The 19,327-nt window shown below is 38.6% G+C and overlaps 1 protein-coding gene across 1 annotated transcript in view; it reads left to right on the top strand.

Moving 5' to 3' along the window:
- Window positions 1-926: 926 nt before the first annotated feature.
- The window catches only part of LOC143749307 (uncharacterized), a 115,718-nt gene continuing 97,317 nt past the window's right edge, over window positions 927-19,327 (top strand). The window contains exons 1-2 of the mRNA XM_077241846.1: window positions 927-1,127; window positions 6,282-6,311. Of these exons, the coding sequence (XP_077097961.1) occupies window positions 1,106-1,127; window positions 6,282-6,311 (52 nt within the window). The 5' untranslated portion in view covers window positions 927-1,105. The remainder of the gene's footprint in view (window positions 1,128-6,281; window positions 6,312-19,327) is intronic.

The raw sequence follows: 19,327 nt of genomic DNA, 5'->3' as shown, positions 1-19,327 counted from the left end.
AAATGCAAGTAACAAAGAATTCAAACAAAAGAGCAGGTGGATTAAAATAAACAAGAAACCGGCAATGATTACTACGATCAATATTTATAATTAATAATAATAATCAAACCAACAATACTTTTCCCTAAATAAGCCAACAAACTCATATTTCCAGTTCATTTGTTTTTCCGTCTAAAGTCGATTTAAATGATAAGCTATGCAACCTAAATCCATCAGAACTATAGAACGAATTTGAATAAAGCATAAACAATTAAGCTAAACTTAACAATACTGGGTTCAGTTTAAACCATGATCTATTATGAAAACTAAACAACGTTTAATCCTGAATTGACTTGATTGTGTTGGTAAATCAGATACCAGAGTGTTCGTGTTTACGGTTACTTTAATATTACTATAATTCTGAATATAAATTAATTTAGATTGTATTATGAAGCAGCATATGATCACCACTAGATGACGCAATTGTATCACAAAATACATAAATCCTAGACAAGTCATTAAACTCAAAAGGCTGCACCGTCTGATGTAAGAGTTTGCTACACTAAAGATGCAATTAAATCAGTAGAAATCAAACATTACTGACCGTTTTTTTCTTTCTTCTATTTCTATTTAAAAGTATTTTTTAAGAATCTGAACATTGTTCTTTTCTCGTCTACAGCTGTAAAATGTCTTTTAACTTTACGCTACATTAAATTGAAAATTCAAAACCTGCAGTTAAAATTTGAAAACCACAGGGTATTTGTTTGTTTTAAGTGGTTATAATGATAGATATGTTGTAATATATGCGGGTTAAATAGGGCTTTACACACCTGTACGCGTACAAAACGTTATTCGACCCATATTCTTTTAGACCCGCCCACATTCTCCGTTCCCTGAAGACGATTGGTTCGTGCCAATGTCACTAACGCCATGGTACGCCCAACAGTTCCCCAGGATCGTTACAAACACAGTCGGTACTTCACTCTTATTTTTACGATGAATTTAAACAACTACGATTGTTTTTCGCAATTTCAAATATCATTTCGATAAGGGAGGAAATAAAGTGGCAAATGCCACAGGAGGTGATTAAGTCATAACTGTGTTGTGTTGGAATAAAATCTCAGCAATGTCGCTTTTGTGCGTGCGAGGTAAGTTAACGTTAAGTGTTTGGGACCTTTTAATATTTTTCCATTTTCTTGTTATTGCATTGTCTCACTTTTACTGTGCTTATGTGCTTCTTGACATAGCGTGTGATATAAAATTGAAATGTGGGCTATTTGAAACCGGTTCACGTAACAGGTAACACTAACAGGTTATGATACAAGTTATAGGCTATCAAAAACAGGTGTGACTATAGATGAACAACTAAGTGTAACACGGACTCGTACGTGTGTTACTGTGGATTGGAGGCGATTCATCTTCTCTGTTAATGCGCTTAACGGGTTTTCCCACTGCTGAATTGTCATGGCACCGGATCAGCTGTGATCACCTGTCTGGCTGTCCTACTGTACGCTTTAATTGTTTGTTACTCCAAGCACACATTTTCCCCTGGATTATTGCGTTTCATTCACATGACAGAATGGTGGGTGTGTTTTTGGGACTACATTTGTGCCGAAAAAAAATCGCAACCGTGATGTTTGTGCACCTGTTGTTGACTTGACATACTACTAAAGTAGTCATCTATCATGTTTAAGATTAGCTTGAGTAGAATTAACTTTTGCCACTCGATTTAAGTGCAGCCTACGATTCAAATTTGCAAATAAAGCATTCGTTGGAATTGTGTGGCTTTAATGGATGCCAGTTAGCTTTGAAGCAATTTATATGCTAGTGTAACTCCTGTGATTATGGTTTATAAAGTTATAGATGGGGATATTTTTCTTTAAAAAATTAATCGCTTTGCTTCAGAAGGCCTTTATTAACATCCTGGAGCCGTATGGATTACTTTTATGAAGGATGGATGCACTCTTTGGAGTTTTTAAAAAGGCTCCTATTATAAAGCTTGTAAGATCTAGGATTTTTTTAAAATATAACTTGGATTGTGTTTGGCTGAAACAAGACATATACACCTAGGATGGCTTGAGTAATAAAGTTATGATTTTTGTTTTTTGGGTGAACTAATCCTTTAAGTCTGCAATCATTTGACGCTTTGATATTTCAAAAGGCCACGGGTGTTTAATCACAGGCTCCATTTATTAGCCAAATTAGTAAACTCTGCCAGTGGTGTAAGATTGGAATGGGGCTACCTGTTTAGGTATGGTTAGGTATCGGTATTACTGTTGCTCATACTGTAGTTGGGAATTTAAACAAACCCCTAACCCTAAATCTTAAACTTTTTTTCTCCAATAGAATCAGAAAAAAGAATCCTCTACACTTGCGTTAACCCAATTGGCCTACCTAAACATGTGAATATCACAAAGATTTGAGGGCTCTTTTGACTTGAGCCTGTAAGTAACAACCCAGCAACCATCCAGATCACCTAAACTACATAGCAATGTTCATAGTCGGCCTTAAATGAAATTCACCCATCTATTTTATAAATGCATGTTATTAACGATTCATGATAATATTGAGCTAGTAATTAGTGATGGGATATTTTTTTGTGTTAATTTCAGCAGAATATAGCAAATGTTGATCACATTTAGAATAAGACAAAACTATAATGCAGATAGCCAAGGCCAAAATTATACAAAACCGAAATGATTAAAGTTACATTAGTTGCCCTATTCTTTGGGCATGACGCATTTTCAGACACTATTGTTCTGCGTCATGTTTAGGGGCATGATAATGTGAAGTCGATGGCCCTAAGATAACAGATTTGTGTGCATCAAATAAATCATTAATGCAAGAACGTTGTGCAAGTTTACTGCAACAATGGCGCTACAAACTTCACATTGAAAAAACAGCACTTATTTGGCCCTGATAAATGCTTATTGTCACAGTTTTAAACACAAGGTTTTTTTCTTCCATGAGGGGGTTTGGCATCACGACGGCTTTGTTTCCAGGCCGACCGTCTCCCGGAAACAAACATGTCTCCCGGAAATCCTGTAGAATTCATCAGATGACTACTTTGAAACTCCCGAAGACTTTCCCATTTTGTGTGCGTTATCCATCAGACGTTCAGCCAGTGGTCTGTGGGCATGACGTCTGAGGATGAGACTATGATAGACCCATCACTTCTAGTAATCAAAATTAATCAATATGTCATAATTGTATATTTTAGTGAAAATGACAGACCGCTTTCTGGTGATGTATTTCAGGACTTTTACAATTATTTAGTCCTCCTAAACCTAGTTTTGGTTCATCTGCCTCCATTTTGGAGTGGAACGCTTGCATCTCAAAATCCAATCATCAGTTGATGCATAAAATCAAATCCCCGGCCTACACTTTTTCTTTTTAAATAATCTGTTACACTTATACGTCACAATATGAAAGAAAGAAATTGTTCTTACTTCTGTTTCATTGCGACTATAACTGTGTTAAACCACTGGCAACTTAGAATAGTGGTGACTGCTTTTGCATGGCAAAGCACAACTCACATTTCTTCAGAAAATGTAAAAGTCTAGTTAATTTTTCAGTTCTGTTGATCTATTGTGACTTGGAATAGTGTACAGCAGCTAAATATTCTGCCCTTAAGTAAATGGTATGTAAACTGAATATTTCCTGTGACCAAATGCATGCATAGGAGCATGCCATCAAGTTTAGACTATCTATAGGAGTTTCCTCTCTTTATAAATCCAATACAATTGATTTTAGTTTGTCTGGACTAGAGTAAATTGCTGTTCTGTGAGGTCCTTTGTGTCACAAAGATCTGTCATGCTGTCAGCAGTCGTGAGAGATGAAGCATATACAGGAAATCAAAAGAGACTGACATCTCAATGATGAATAGAGATATTCTGGGATAACGGTACAAAATAAATATGATTTGCTCTCATCATGAATGCAACAGTGGATCATTATGTTCTGCCTTTTCTATCAGCGCTCTGCTCCAGGCCATGTTTTACGGTTACGTTTTTTTTAAAAAGACTGAAAAAAAGTGTAGAGCTTCAGATTTGATTTGCAGTGTTTTGTGTTGCTTTGGATTGTTAAGAACTCAGTTCATTTGTTTAGAAGCTTGCTCTCCAGAGGAAACAGGCAGTAGGGGAAAGTGAAGTTTGATGGATTCAGCATGATGCTGGTGTTGGGGGCAGGGATAGAGCTTGTGTGTAATCCTCCAGCCATCTGGTGCTGTGTGGGTCTACGTGTATGAGGCCGCCGCATCACATGTGTGCATGCCAGTGGTAAACTCACTGTAGCCTCTGTTTTTCTAATCTGACCAAAAATTGCAATCAAAGTTTGCTGGACACCTTATGATATCTTTCTTGTATTAGATCTGTGCAGATAGTCACTATTCACGAAAGTTTAGATAATGGCATGTTGTCTTAACCAGAGTTCTGCTACAAAGCCTGTGAATAATGTAAAGCCCACATCAAGAACGATAACTATATTAGCACCACACCAATGCACAATATTGTTCTGTTTATTATAAGTGAGCGCTGTTATGCTTTCTGTTGCTTTAAAAGGGATAGTTCACCCAAACATTAAAATTCTGTCATCTTTTACTCGCCTGTAAGATTTTCCAAACCTGTATTTCTTTGCTGAACACAAAAGAAGATATTTTGAAGAATATGGGTAATCCAGTCAAAGGGGCCCATCAACTGTTCGGTTACCCATATTCTTCTAAATATCATCTTTTGTGTTCAGCAGAAGAAAGAAATTCATAGAGTTTTAGAAACAACTTGGGTGTGAGTAAATGATGGCAGAATTTTCATTTTTGGGTGAATTATCCTTTTAAATGCTTCAGCTCTTTAAAGCAGAATGGATTCTGATTGGCCGCCAATGTTTTTATCGTTCATCAGCTGTAAAAAAAAAATCGTTGTGAAAGTGATTCCAACCATATCGTTTCTATGTTCTATTAATTATAGTTCTGGTGAGGACTCTGGTATTCTTTTACATTTTTAAAAACTATAGCCTATCTATCGTTATAGTTATCATCCTTGGTGTGAATGGGCCTTTACATCTTGTTCTCTAAGATGGGTTTTCAAGCATATTATCTTGTCTTATATTATATAAAGAAACATGTTGTTTCTAAAATTAAATAATTGACTTTTGTATTGTCACTGTGTTAAACGGTGTTATTTAAGTATTACTGTATTTATCTTGGCTCAGCTTTTATTAATATTGTAGCTATTATTTTTATATTTCCAGTTTCCATTTGAATTTTAGTTTATTTTTGTTGTTTTTATTTATGTAATTTGTAGATTTAGTCATTTTAGTATTTCAAGTCTTATTTTATTTCAGTTAGTTGCCAATTGTTAAATTTTTCATAATATTAATTTTTTATTAATTTTTATTAATAAATGTAAGCTTAATTTCAATTAACAAAAATAATTCTTAATGTTTTTAGATAAATAACCGTAGCAACACTGGTGCTTAAGCCAAAAGCAAATTATTTAAATTATTTTGAATTATTACTTTGCATTGTATCAACAGCATATCATTTTCCACCCACTAATGGTAGATCGATAAATAATGATAATAAAAATTCTTACAGTTTTAAGTCAGGACTGGCAATAGAATTTAAGAAATTAATTGTGATTAATCTCATGATTTCTGACCACAAATATTGTTAAACTCAAAATTTCTTGCATTTTCCATGGACCACCTAGTGTCCCCATAAGCCCTATATGTTCCCGACCATTTGAAAGCAATGTTTTTTTGAGTCCATAGATGCCCTGGCCTGGATTGACACTAGCGGTTTGGGACTGTCACGTTCTTGGTGGTGCTATCAGTCAATCAGTGTTGTCATTGTGTCAATTTATGTGCCTCTATAGACTATAGTATTTTGTCACATGGAAATTAGGGTTCAAATGATTTGCTCCAAAATGTCTGTGTCTCTTGAACAAGGATTGCTTACTTTTGGGGGTCTTGACTCTTGTGTCAGTCAAACAGCTACTATTGAAATGCAATAACATTGTAAATGTAAATGCTAACGCTTATTCCCGGTAGGCCTAGTGGAAATCATTTGGGAGAGGTATAATAATTTGTACTGGCTATGGGCCAGCAAATAACAGATTGGTTGTTGGGATTAAACCCTGTCGTTTGTTCGAACTTGCTCTGGGCATATGTGGTTAAATCCTTCATGAAGCAGTGTTTTGTCTGTATCGGTATTTTGTCCCTTTCATCAGGTATTACTGCAAAAAAATCTCACTTTCCTGCTATTTGTGGCTTCCACTTACTTTGTTTTTTTTCTCTTTCCTTTTCAGTGAAAAAGGCCAAACTACAAGGACCTCCAGGTAATGGACCGTTTGCGTCATGCATGAAACAGTTGTGGCTCTACAATTGCCTTAGATTCAAAGAGGAAAAAATAACACCTCATTCAGTCAATTGTCATTCAGATGAGTGTTTGCTGCTAAAATAAAGTGCTTGAATCAGACTCATGCTGTGGCCCAGTTTGGCATGGACTGGACTGGAGAGACACAGTGAACTGGTTTACTTGTTAGCCAGTAGGCAAGCACTAGACTGTCAGGGGATTTTCACTCTACTATAACAGATATTACACGCTTTACCCATTGGAGATACAAACACACAGACACACACACACGTGTATGCCCTTCAGTGACTGATTCTTTGAATTGCAATAAGATTTGTAGAGGAGCACTGAAAACAAAGTTACATTAATTGATTGTTTTTAATGTTTTTTGTATAACTTATAAGTATTAGCCTTATAAGGATAGCATATTTTTATACTGTACATTATTCTTACAAGATAGTGTAGAGTTTTTAATATAGCTGTGTATCCATTTTCAGCCTTAACATGAAAATTATCATTTTATCATTATCAACCAGATTAATTATAATCTGGGGCCAGTTGCATAAACGCAGCCATCATGTTAAGACTTGTCTTATTAACTAGTCTGACCAACTAGGAGTAGGCCAAGGGTAATCAGTCTGTCTTTTCGGATTTAAATTAGAAATCTACCTTTCTATGTAACTAATTTTAATAAAGTTATGATCAGTCTTTAAGGGATCATGAATTGAGAAATAAATTTTTCCTTGATATTTTGAGATGTAAGAGGTCATAGTGCTACAAAAACATCGTAAGGTTTAGTAGAACCTTAACTTAGAACCTAACTTAAAACCTCCCTGTTAGTCCAAAAACGGCTTTTAAACCAAGCTCTCAAAACGACTTGTTTTGAATTGTGCTAGGAAAGTGGAAATTTATTTTCAGCTATGTTTGGTTTTTGTATTTGTATTTTATTTTAGCCAGCAGTAGTCCGCGAGTATGCTGGCAGTTATGTTTATTTTCGGTAGCCAGCAGTCGTCCGCGGTAAAAAAATACCGCCAGCATACTCGCGGACGACTGCTGGCTAAAATAAAATACAAATACAAAAACCAAAACACAACTAAAACACAGGCCTGTTCCTCTCTCGATCATCAACGTCGTCGCTCCTCCTTTATGCTTTCGCTCCTCCGTGAGAGATGCGAGACCGGTGTGCTTCACAGGTGTTGCTCATTAGCAATCGCACCACTGGCCTCGCGCCGTTCTCTCACGTCCCTCGGCCGCCCTTCGCCACACTCATGTAGAGTGACTATTCCATAAATGAGACTAAGATCACTGGGTAAGAGGGAGGGAGTGTCTGTACGCCTGCAGCAGCAGCCTCCCAAATGAGTCTTTCTGAGTGACAGATAAGCCCATAGAAATCTAGTTTATTGCTAATAACAGAAAAAGCCTTTTCAGCCTCTTCTCAGAGTGTCCCACCCACAGCACAGACTTGTATACTGTGCCAGAATCAAATGCAGTTTGATTCTTAACAGTGGCGGTTCTAGACCATTTCAACTGGGGGGGCCAAGCTGGGGCCAGTTGTACTGTTAGAGGGGCCAGTTACATATAGACCTTATTGTTGTCATATCATTTTCTGCACTGCACTGCAGGCATTAACAGGCAAAATACCATGTTTATAATCATTCAACAATGTATTTGCATTTCCATAATATTTTTACATTTGCATTACATATTCAGTATTAGTCACAGTAACTGTAATTGACATGATGTCCTTCTTTCTCTTCATTTTGGTGAGAAATATAGAGCAAAAGCAACTCCTCTCTCGCGTGCAGGAGACAGACGTTATTCCCGCGAATGTGATGCGGATTGTCATGTGAACAAGCAAATCCACAAAGTTTGTTATCGCATACAACGATAACAATGATTTTCAAAACAAAACAGTTTTGTAAAAATTATTTCACACTCCACATTGAGGGGGGCCACAAGGGGGGCCAAGCTTGTTGTCACAGGGGCACGGGCCCCCCTGGCCCCCCCTCTAGAACCGCCACTGATTCTTAATAAGATTCTATTATGTTTGCCGCTGAGGGATTCTTATTGAAAAGTGAAAGTGGTTCACTTTAGTTTAACAGCTGGTGATGCTTAATTGCATCAAATGAGGAAGCCTATCATTTACATTTATGCATTTGGCAGACGCTTTTATCTTTTACTTACATTGCATTTCAAGGTACTCATTTACATTCTTATCAGTTCTTGCTTACCGTGGGAATCGAACCCATGTCATTTGTCTACTTTTTGAGCTACAGGAAGGCTATCATTCCAAAAAAATTACCTTTTATAAACACGCATTTGTTTTTGGTCAGAAGAAATTAATTTATTCCTGTGGTGGCAAAGCTGAATTTTCAGCAGCCATTACTCCAATTTTCAGTGTCACATGATCCTTCAGAAATCATTTTAATTGATAATTAATAAATAATTCTAATAATCTTTACCAGTGGTCCGTACTGGTAGTTGACCAGGAAGCAAGCCACATTGAATAACTCCTCAATGCTACCACACACAGAAAGTGGTATTTCTCTGTCAAAAAGTTTGTTCTCTGTCACCCTCCTGATGCACCTCTCCACATGGACCCTCAGACGTGCAATGGATTGAGTCTGCATGACATCCTCTGTACTCATTTGGGTGTTTCTTGAGAGAAAGGCAGGCCGGTAAACCTTGCACTGAGCCAGATTGTCCACAAGGAACCCTTTGTCAACCATAATTGCCAAGTCCGGTGTGAGGAGGTTTGCGATTCCAGATCTCACTGTCACTCATGGATCCTGCATACAGACCAGACATGAATGTAATGGCACAATGGGGCACCACGCTGATCACGGTCTTGAATGTAGCATGAGATTTGTATGTGGAAAACACTTCACTCTGCAACAGGAGAGAGGATGGAGTCCGGCAGAATATTTCAGTGAAGTCAAGCACCACTTGTGTGTCAGGAAAAGCTGAAAACTCTGGTGGAAGTTGAGCTCTGACAGTTTCACGTGGGAGCAACAGACGTTGGCTTCCAAGCAGGTTGTATAGGAAGTCCAGGTGTCCAGGTGGTTGTAATCCTGCTTGCTGTGGTGCGGTGAATGTCAAACCCTTCTGCTAGATCCCTGAGAGGCAGGCCCACTGACAGATGCATGAGTAACAGCAGCAGCTCATCTATGGGTTGAAGTTTCTGTGAAAATAAACAAGTGTTAGGCCTAGAAACCGTTATACACAGTGGTGGAATGTAACTCTGTACATTTACTCATTTACATTTACAATTTCATGGTTAACAGTATTTTTACAGTGTGGTAAACAGCAGCTACTGTTCGGACGCTCTCGCTTACTGCTCCGCGCTTTGCTCTATCGCTTTTATATTTCTACATTTTATCTCCTTTTATCATCTAATTTTAACTTCAGCAAATCAGCACAGTGCTCAAACGCTTGGATTACTACAAAAAAAAAAGCAGAATTATTTTATTCGACCAGCCTCCCACTGAAAGCTTACATTCCGGGGAAGAGAAAACACAACTGCCTACATTCATAAGGATAAGAAAATGCCTCCTCTGGAATCTACTTGCTGCTCCAACTGCCACAGACTTTTACAAAAGATTGCAATTCTTGAAACAAAGTTAATTGCGGGACCACCAAACCAGACGGAACATACAACAGAGCTTCGTCATGGACGTCCTCAGCATACAGCCGGTGAGTCCCATGAATCTAGTGTTTCTCGACAGGCCATACTGAGTGTAGAGAAACAAGCCGATCGTTTTACTAATCGATGGCACAAACAGGGTGCGAGACCCAAAGGCACTCGAGACATCAGATTGTCACGAGGATCACATATTACTGCAGTAGCATCCTCTACCCCAGATACGGCTCTGACAAGGACTGCAAATACTGGTCTCCTACCACCGCCTATACATCTTGAGAACAGATTTGAAGTATTAATGAATGAGGAATCTCCAAATTTGATGAATGTGATCGCACACAGACTGAATCAGCCAGTAGCTAACACTGATGCTAACTGGGGCTCAAGGTCGACCAGACAGCGGCACTCAGCTCACAGTGCAGCCGAGCCCAGGACTCTGATAGTGGGCGACTCCGTAATCAGAAACATTAATAGCAGGGATACAACAACGTGATGCCTTCCACAAGCAACAACATCTGATGTAAACAGGGAACTTGAGAACATTCTGATGAAACATAAGACTGCAAATCGACTCATCATTCATGTGGGGAAGAATGATATTCATAAAGAGCAGTCGGAACTTCTTAAAAAGGATTTCAATGAACTTTCTGAAACACTTAAAAGACTGAAAGTTCAAACATTCATCAGTGGACCACTCCCAGCAAGAGGAACAAACAGGTTTTCACGGTTGCTTGGGCTTAATACATGGCTGCAAAAAACCTGCAATATAAAAGGAGTGAACTTTATTGACAACTTCAATCTTTTCTGGAGTCAGAGGCAACTGTTTCAACAGAATGGCCACCACCCAAACAAACTTGGTTCAAGAGTGCTAAAGGACAATATCTACTTCTCCCTCCGTCATCCTTCTGCAATGTGTGCCAATCCACTCAACCTGAATGGCACACACACCTGGATACAGTATGAATGACCACAGGATTTCACTTCAGCACCTGAATGGACATGCGGTTGACGCATCACACAAGGACAGTGATGACACCACTCAGCCACAACAACCTCTGCTCACGGACACAATCTCAGCTGAGCCCTGCCCACAGAGCTCACCACAGACAGACTGTGACATACCAGCACTGCTCCAAGATACAGCACCCAAGGACGACTTTCTGGAAAACAGCCAGGGAAACCAGGACAGCATATTACAGCCTCCAATAACACCAGAGCAACAATTCCTCTCACCGGAAACGTTATCACTATCTCCAGCATCTCCACTTCTGTGCTTCTCAGAGAAAATGGAACAACTGGTGCATGCTGGAACTAGACTATCCCACTCTTTTGCTGCGAGTCCCCAGATACCAAACAAAAAACGCCAGGCCCCACAACCACCAAAGCCTACGGGCCCAGCTCGCCCTCTCCCTCCCCCTGTGAGAGCTCTTCGGCCTCTGCCACAGCGCCAGGGCCCACACCCTCCTCCAGCGGCTCGAGGTGAACCAAAAACAACTGATACCATGTCTCAGTGATATGTGTCGGGTCCCCGCTATAATAACAATAACTTTCTCAAATGTTTACAGAACAAGCTGGAACCCAGTGTGCCTGTATCTTTTTCTATTGCTGTTCGATTACATGATAGAAAGTCTAAGGCCTTCAAAAGCCGTACAGCAAACCCATCTAATCTGGTTCCTATTACACGACATACCAAGATTGCTGTGGGGACAAAAAGTAAGACTGTTAAGTTAGCACTTTTAAACATCCGTTCACTTAAAAATAAATCACTTTTAGTCAACGACTTAATAACCACATACAACCTGAATTTTATGTTGCTAAATGAAACTTGGCTAGAAGAAAGTTGCAGTGTAACAGTCCTCAATGAAACAGCCCCTCCTAACTTTACTTTTATGAGTGTCTGCAGAGCTGTCAGAAGAGGCGGAGGTTTAGCTGCTCTTTATAAAGATGTCTATGAATGTAAGCAAATATCATTTGGGAATTACCCGTCTTTCGAATATCTGGGTATTGTTAAAAGGTGCTCCACGCATTTTACTTATCATTGTTTACAGGCCTCCAAAATACTCTCCAGTTTTTGCTGAGAACTTAACAGAAGTGTTATCAACAATTTCCTCAGAGTTTGACTGCTTTGCCATTGCTGGAGATTTTAACATTCACATAGATAATGCAGAAAACAATATGGCAAAAGAAATCAAAACTGTTTTAAAAACTTTTGATCTGACTCAGCATGTACATGGACCCACACATAATCGTGGACACACTCTAGATTTACTTATCAGTAAGGGTCTAAACATTTCATCAATTGTTATTAAGGATGTAGCACTGTCTGATCATTTTTGTATTTTCCTTGATATATTGATCTCTCCTGCCATTGAAGCTAGATCTGTGTCTGTCAAGAAGAGATGCTTAAATGAGAACACTAGTGTACTATTTATGAAGGCTATATCTTTAACACCAAGCATATCTGCTGACTCTGTTGATTTTCTCCTTGATTCTTTTAACTCAAAAGTTAAGAGTGTAATTGACGATATTGCTCCTGTGAAAGTCAGGAAGAAGAGTGGCAGACAAAAAGCACCTTGGAGAAACTCAACAGCAGTGCAAAATATGAAAAGACAATGCAGAAAAGCAGAGCGCATGTGGCGGAAGGCAAAACTTGTAGTCCATTATAACATCTACAAATACAGCATCCATGCTTTCAATACGGAACTAAGCAAAGCTAGACAGACTTTCTTCTCGAATATTATAAACAGCAATATAAACAACACACGCACTCTTTTTGCTACTGTAGAGAGACTGACAAACCCCCCAAGCCAGATTCCCAGTGAAATGCTCTCAGTGAGAAAGTGCAGTGAGTTTGCTTCTTTCTTCTCTGAGAAAATCAATATTATCAGAAAGGTGATCAGCTCATCCTTGAGTTGCGCTGGTGTCAGGCAGATCAGACAACAGCCTGAGAATGTAGCCACTATGTCTGATTTCGAAGAAATTGATGGCAAAATTTTGGAAGAAACCGTACAGCACCTAAAAACATCAACCTGCGCCCTTGACGCACTTCCCACATCTTTTTTCAAAAATGTGTTACACAGCTTAGAAGCAGATCTCCTAGAAGTGGTAAATGCCTCACTTCTCTCTGGGAGTTTTCCGACCTCCCTGAAAACTGCTGTTGTCAAGCCCCTCCTGAAAAAGAGCAATCTGGATAAGACCATATTAAACAACTATAGACCGATCTCAAATCTTCCTTTCATAGGCAAGATCATTGAAAAAGTTGTTCAATCAGCTGAACAAATTCTTAAGCTCGAATGGATACTTTGACCATTTTCAATCTGGTTTCCGACCGCACCACAGTACAGAGACCGTGCTCATAAAAACAATAAATGATATTCGCTTAAATACTGATACAGGCAAATTATCAGTGCTGGTACTACTCGACCTCAGTGCTGCATTTTACACTGTCGATCACAAAATACTTCTTGACAGGCTGTAAAACTGGGTCGGGCTTTCTGGGATAGTCCTAAAATGGTTCAGGTCATACTTAGGAGGCAGAGGTTATTATGTGAGTATAGGAGAACATAAGTCTGAGTGGACATCCATGACATGCGGAGTCCCGGAAGGCTCAATTCTTGCGCCACTCCTATTCAACCTGTACATGCTCCCAATGAGCCAAATAATGAGAAAGAACCAAATCGCTTACCACAGCTATGCAGACGACACACAGCTCTACTTATCCCTATCGCCTAACGATTACAGCCCCATTGACTCCCTTTGCCAATGCATTGATGAAGTAAACAATTGGATGTGGCAAAACTTTCTTCAGTTAAACAAAGACAAAACTGAAGTCATTGCGTTTGGAAACAAAGATGAAGTTCTCAAGGTGAACGCATACCTTCAGTCTAGGGGTCAAACAACTAAAAATCAAGTCAGGAATCTGGGTGTGTCTCTAGAGTCAGACCTTAGTTTCAGTAGTCATGTCAAAGCAATAACTAAATCAGCATACTATCACCTGAAAAATATTGCAAGAGTTAGATGCTTTGTTTCCAGTCAAGACTTAGATTAACTTGTGCATGCTTTCATCACCAGTAGGGTGGATTATTGTAATGGACTTCTCACTGGCCTTCCCAAAAAGACCATAAGACAGTTGCAGCTCATACAGAACGCTGCTGCTAGGATTCTGAGCAGAACCAGAAAATATGAACACATCACACCAGTCCTCAGGTCTTTACACTGGCTGCTAGTTACATTTAGGATTGATTTTAAAGTATTATTACTGGTATATAAATCATTCAATGGCCTAGGACCTCAATACATTGCAGATATGCTCAGTGAATATAAACCCAACAGATCACTCAGATCATTAGGATCACATCGGCTAGAAATACCAAGGGTTCACTCTAAGCATGGCGAGTCTGCTTTTAGCTACTATGCCAGCCGCAGCTGGAACCAGCTTCCAGAAGGGATCAGATGTGCTCCTACAGTAGTCACATTCAAGTCCAGACTCAAAACACATCTGTTTAGCTGTGCATTTACTGAATGAGCACTGTGCCACTGTTCGTCCGACTGTTTGCACTGTATTTTATTCTATTTTTTAATTATTCTGATTTCTGTATTTTATCTTTTATTCTAAACTGTTTTAATTATTCTGATTTCTTTTGATTATTTTAATTTCTTCTATGTAAAGCACTTTGAATTACCATTGTGTATGAAATGTGCTATATAAATAAACTTGCCTTGCCTTGCCTTGCCTTGGTATTAGTACTTTTACTTAAATAAAGGATCTGAATACTTCCTCCACCACTGATGTTTCTGCACTGTAGTATTACTACTTTTATTAAAGTAAAAGATCTGCATTATAATCATTGTACACGTGCATACTGTTGTTGGTTGAGAGAACTCAGAGCTGCTGGCAGAAGCAGCCTTGGCGTTGGTGATCCGAGCCGTCTTGGTGTTGACTGCAGGCTCCACTAGTTTTCAAAAGGCCAGGAAATGTTTGTATGAAGGCAAATCTAAGGATGTAATTTTGTTCATGTTAGGTTTTATTATTTTTTTTAAATTAACTTCCTTAAAGTTAAACATAACTCACACATGGGTCAAAGACGAGACATGTAAATTTGGTGTCCAAAGGCCATTCATTTAACATAAAAAGATAAATGTGTGTCAAGTCAAGTCATCCTCATTTATATAGCGCTTTTAACAATGTAGATTGTTTCAAAGCAGCTTTACAGAGATAAACATAATTTAAGGTAACAGAGATTGGTTTGGTTTTATAGTGGCTCTTGAAAAAAATTTTTTCCAGCTAAAGTTAGTTTTGATTGATTCACTTCCGTCTAAATGATCATTTGTTATTAAATTAGGGGCCGCTAAGACGACACCGTTCTCTCTAAACAGACTTTAAACGTGAACCTGTGATAGACGCTGATGGCGTTCACATGCGCATTAAGAATTGATTCTATAGTTATGTGCGTTTTAATATATGTGCGCAGGTTTGTAATTCCTTACAAACCATGCCTAAACAAACTACTTGTCTATAAATTTTGTTGCAGAATGTGTGTATATATAATATTAAATCACTTAAGTCTTACCCTTCTTTTGACCCAGAAATATTTGTTGCAAACTATTAAATTAAGGGAGTTACTCAGCTCTAAAGTGTCAACTTGTCATTATTATCAAATCACAATAAAAATTAATTATTTGCTTTATTCTTGAATCTAACTAATATATGGACATAAGTGACACTCCAATGAACAGCAAATATAATCACCTAAAAGGCTTTTTTATGTTTAATTTTTTGCTACTTTGAAAACCTTATACGTCTTTGACCCACATAACACATTGATTAACAAGTTGGTGTAATGCTATTCCAAAAACCTTATAATCCAAGCTGGTGTAAAACGAATGTCCTCGTCTGACCCTGCGAAGCGTTTAATGCTGAAACAGGTTCGCAGCTGTAACACTTCCAGTTGGTGTTGGAGATACCTAATCTTCCGATGCAAGGCTTCATTCTCGTTGGCCATCTCATTTGCCATCAATGCCGTCGCTGGAGTCACACAGTAATCATGATCAGGGGCTGCGGTTTCCATCTCAGACTCTGAGTTTGCAGTCAAGACCGGGTAAAGCTCTCTGCCCTCGGCTTACACTCCCAAACATTAGGTCTTGGCGTGGGTAGAGCGTATTGGAAGGCCAATCTTCTTTCTTTAATCCAGAATCCACTCATTATTACTTTCTAGTTAGATCTTAGTGTCGACAAACTCGTATTAGCAGTGCGGAAAAGCTTAAAACGGAAGTACTGACGCGCACTCTCATATACCGGAAGTTGATAGATGCCATCTTGTGCACGGAGTTCATATGCTGATTTGGTGCTCAAGAAACAATCTTATCAGGACCACTATCGTCAAAGATGATTGACAACTAGCATAATAGTTTGTATTGGTGGTATGGTTCTTCTCTGGGCAAGAACTCCTCACCCATCCATGGAGCCTAGCATAGATAAGAGCAGGGAGTGCAGTTATAACCCCCCAAGTTTAAACAGAACAGAACCAACATAAATGTTTTGTAGCTATCATTAATGTTCTTAATGACAATAATTGAATGTAACAACATACTTCAAGATAAATTAGTCTGATTCGAAGAGGACTATCAGAATGCCAAGTCCTAACTAGCGGGGTATGAAGGAGGGTAATTATCTCATGAGCAATGCAATAAAGCTGTTAATACTGAATAAAAACGTTTATTGGAATGCTATGGTAGACGTCATATTCCAATAGATGTGGATCAGCTTATTGTCAGCTGATGGCCGTGAAGAGGATCGTTCAAAAACTTTCTAAGGATCACAGTTGGAGAATTCAGCTGGGGTTCAGAAAGTCAAAACGCCACCTGTGGGTTCAAACACCACCTACATCACAACAAGTCTTTTGGAAGGGTTTCAAGAAAAAATCCTTTGCTCTTATCCAAAAACTATCTCCAGCATATTTAGTTGTCAGACCCTTTTGGAACTTCAAAAGGACAGTTCGTCCAACTGTTTGTAGTGTATTTTACTTTTTTTTGTAAATTCTAAACGGTTTTTAATTATTTAAATTTCTTTTGATTATTTTAATTTCTTCTATGTAAAACACTTTGAATTACCATTTTGTATGAAATGTGCTATATAAATAAACTTGCCTTGCCTTGCCTTGCCTTGTTCAGATGCATGGTATCATGCATTCTGTCAAAATCCCAAAATTAAAAACTTGGCCGCCTTTGCTGTTCCATGTTTTACTTAGAGGAACTGTGAATTATTTGAATAAAAGGTCAAAAGGATTAATAATGCAGACTTATTTTCACATGCTTCTTTGTTCATATTTAACAAGGGTGCCAATCATTTGACCAGGACTGTATATGGCGAAAGATGCCATTTTAGTTTAACTGGTGCTCTGTATATTTATTGCTTGTACTGAAGTTTCTTTGTATTATTTTTAACATCACTTGTGGGAGTATTTCTTCAAATAGCTGTTAAATGTCAGCAGTATAGGACCAGGCGTGTGTGAATATGACTTATTTATTTTCATAAGTCATCAAAAATGAAATATTCATCAGGTTTGGCATCCCTGGGAGCCTCTTTGCACTCTGGGTTAGGGAGAGAGAGCAAGAGTGTATAAAGGAATCTTGTGAAAGGAAGTGGGTAAAAAAAGTTTTGAAATGCTCCCATCTGGGCGTAGACTCAAAATTCCTTTGACCAGAAGATATGCGTATAAAAAATAGTTTGTTCCAATGGTAGTGATTATTTTAAATTGCACTATTTTCTGAAGTAATGCAAGAGAATGGTTGGCATTATAGCACTTTTTAATTGATTTGTTTAGTTGATTTAAAAAAAATATATATATATGTATATGTTAGGAATGATGTGGATTGTGTAATTCTTTTTAATTCTGTGTTTGTGTTGTCAATGTGTGCTGTGTTGCTAAGCACTTATGTGGATGTATTTATGTATATAGGCTACTTTATGTATGAGACCAGTGTCGAAGACAAATTTCCACTCTGTGACAAACAGAATGGACAATAAAGTTAACCTTAACCTAACCTAAATGGGTACAGATGTAAAGATGTAACTTAAAGTTAGGTGTAGGGGAGGTTTTTTTCTGGTGAAGATGGTATTATTATTATTATTGGTGTTCGAGAGAGAAGCAGCAAAAGAGTCTGACGTACATGGTAATTAGAGATTTAGAATGATATGAATATTTGATCATTTCTTCACCCTAGGCCGAGATTAGACCATTAATCAGAAAAATCACACCTCATTTCTGTATTTCCATTTAATTCGTGCTTTTTTCCCCCTTCAAACATGATTCAGTGGCTCTACAGCCTCACTGTAGGATAACATTACATGGTCTACAGATTGAAAAGCAAAAAGACAAATAGATTTGCAACAATCGCTTTGTCAAGCATGTCCAGCATTGACAATGTCAAGCTCTTCTGTATTTGAGTCCTTAATACGGTGACTTTCACTGACTACGTTTACAAGCAGCCAATATTCGGGTTAAGGTCACTATTCGGGTTTCTGAAACATTAGGAACAACCTGTTTACATTCGTGAGCTGAGAGAGTTACTCCTGTATACATGGAATTGCAATATCCTGATGTAAACGGTGACGCACGGTTAGCGTCTGGATGTACGGACAACCTTAAGACGCAGTATGCGTCATTTCCGATTCTTCTTCCTGTATCCAAAGACAACAACAACAGCAGCAGCACGCAGATAATGAATAGTAGCGATCGCCTTTGTTTGCGCTTTGGTGCTGGTACTGACCTCGCTCCAAAAGTATGCTGTGCTGCGTCTCGCCATGTTTACTTCCGGTCTACTGCACGCGGGTTTTTGTATGCGCCGAGCAGTTCCTCTACTCAAAAGACCAAGATTCCTTGCGAATAGAACATCCGTGATATGGGCATATTCGGGTTTTTACCCGGTGTTTACATGGCCGTGCGCGACCGGATTATTGCTAATATTCCGGTTTTGAACGGGTTATTGGCTGCATGTAAACGTAGTCACACAATTATTTACGGGAGTAGCAACCGATTCTATAACCGAACTCGCACCCGTAAATTGCACTCACATCGATGTCACATGTTGTGATGTGTGTGAATGCACGCACAGATTCCAGAAAACCATTGGCATAATGAATGAACCAAAATCTAACTATCCCTGGACAAATACTGGGACACAATATCAGTGTATTTTCTGGAATCTCTGTGTAAAAGGGGCTTAAGAAGTTTTATTTATGTTGAATGGTTCTGGATTGCTGATGGATGGTTGACTAACCCATGCTGTTACATGCCCAACAAAGCCTGGCTTAACGTAATAATCTTTTTCCCACATTGTTTTTACTTTACCCTGTTAGT

Source organism: Siphateles boraxobius, unplaced genomic scaffold (genome assembly GCF_051911475.1).
Source record: "Siphateles boraxobius isolate OS27281-9 unplaced genomic scaffold, OSU_SipBor_1 24, whole genome shotgun sequence".
NCBI lineage: Eukaryota > Metazoa > Chordata > Actinopteri > Cypriniformes > Leuciscidae > Siphateles > Siphateles boraxobius.
Note: the sequence above shows the minus strand (reverse complement) of the source record. Positions and strands in the feature narration are given on the sequence as shown.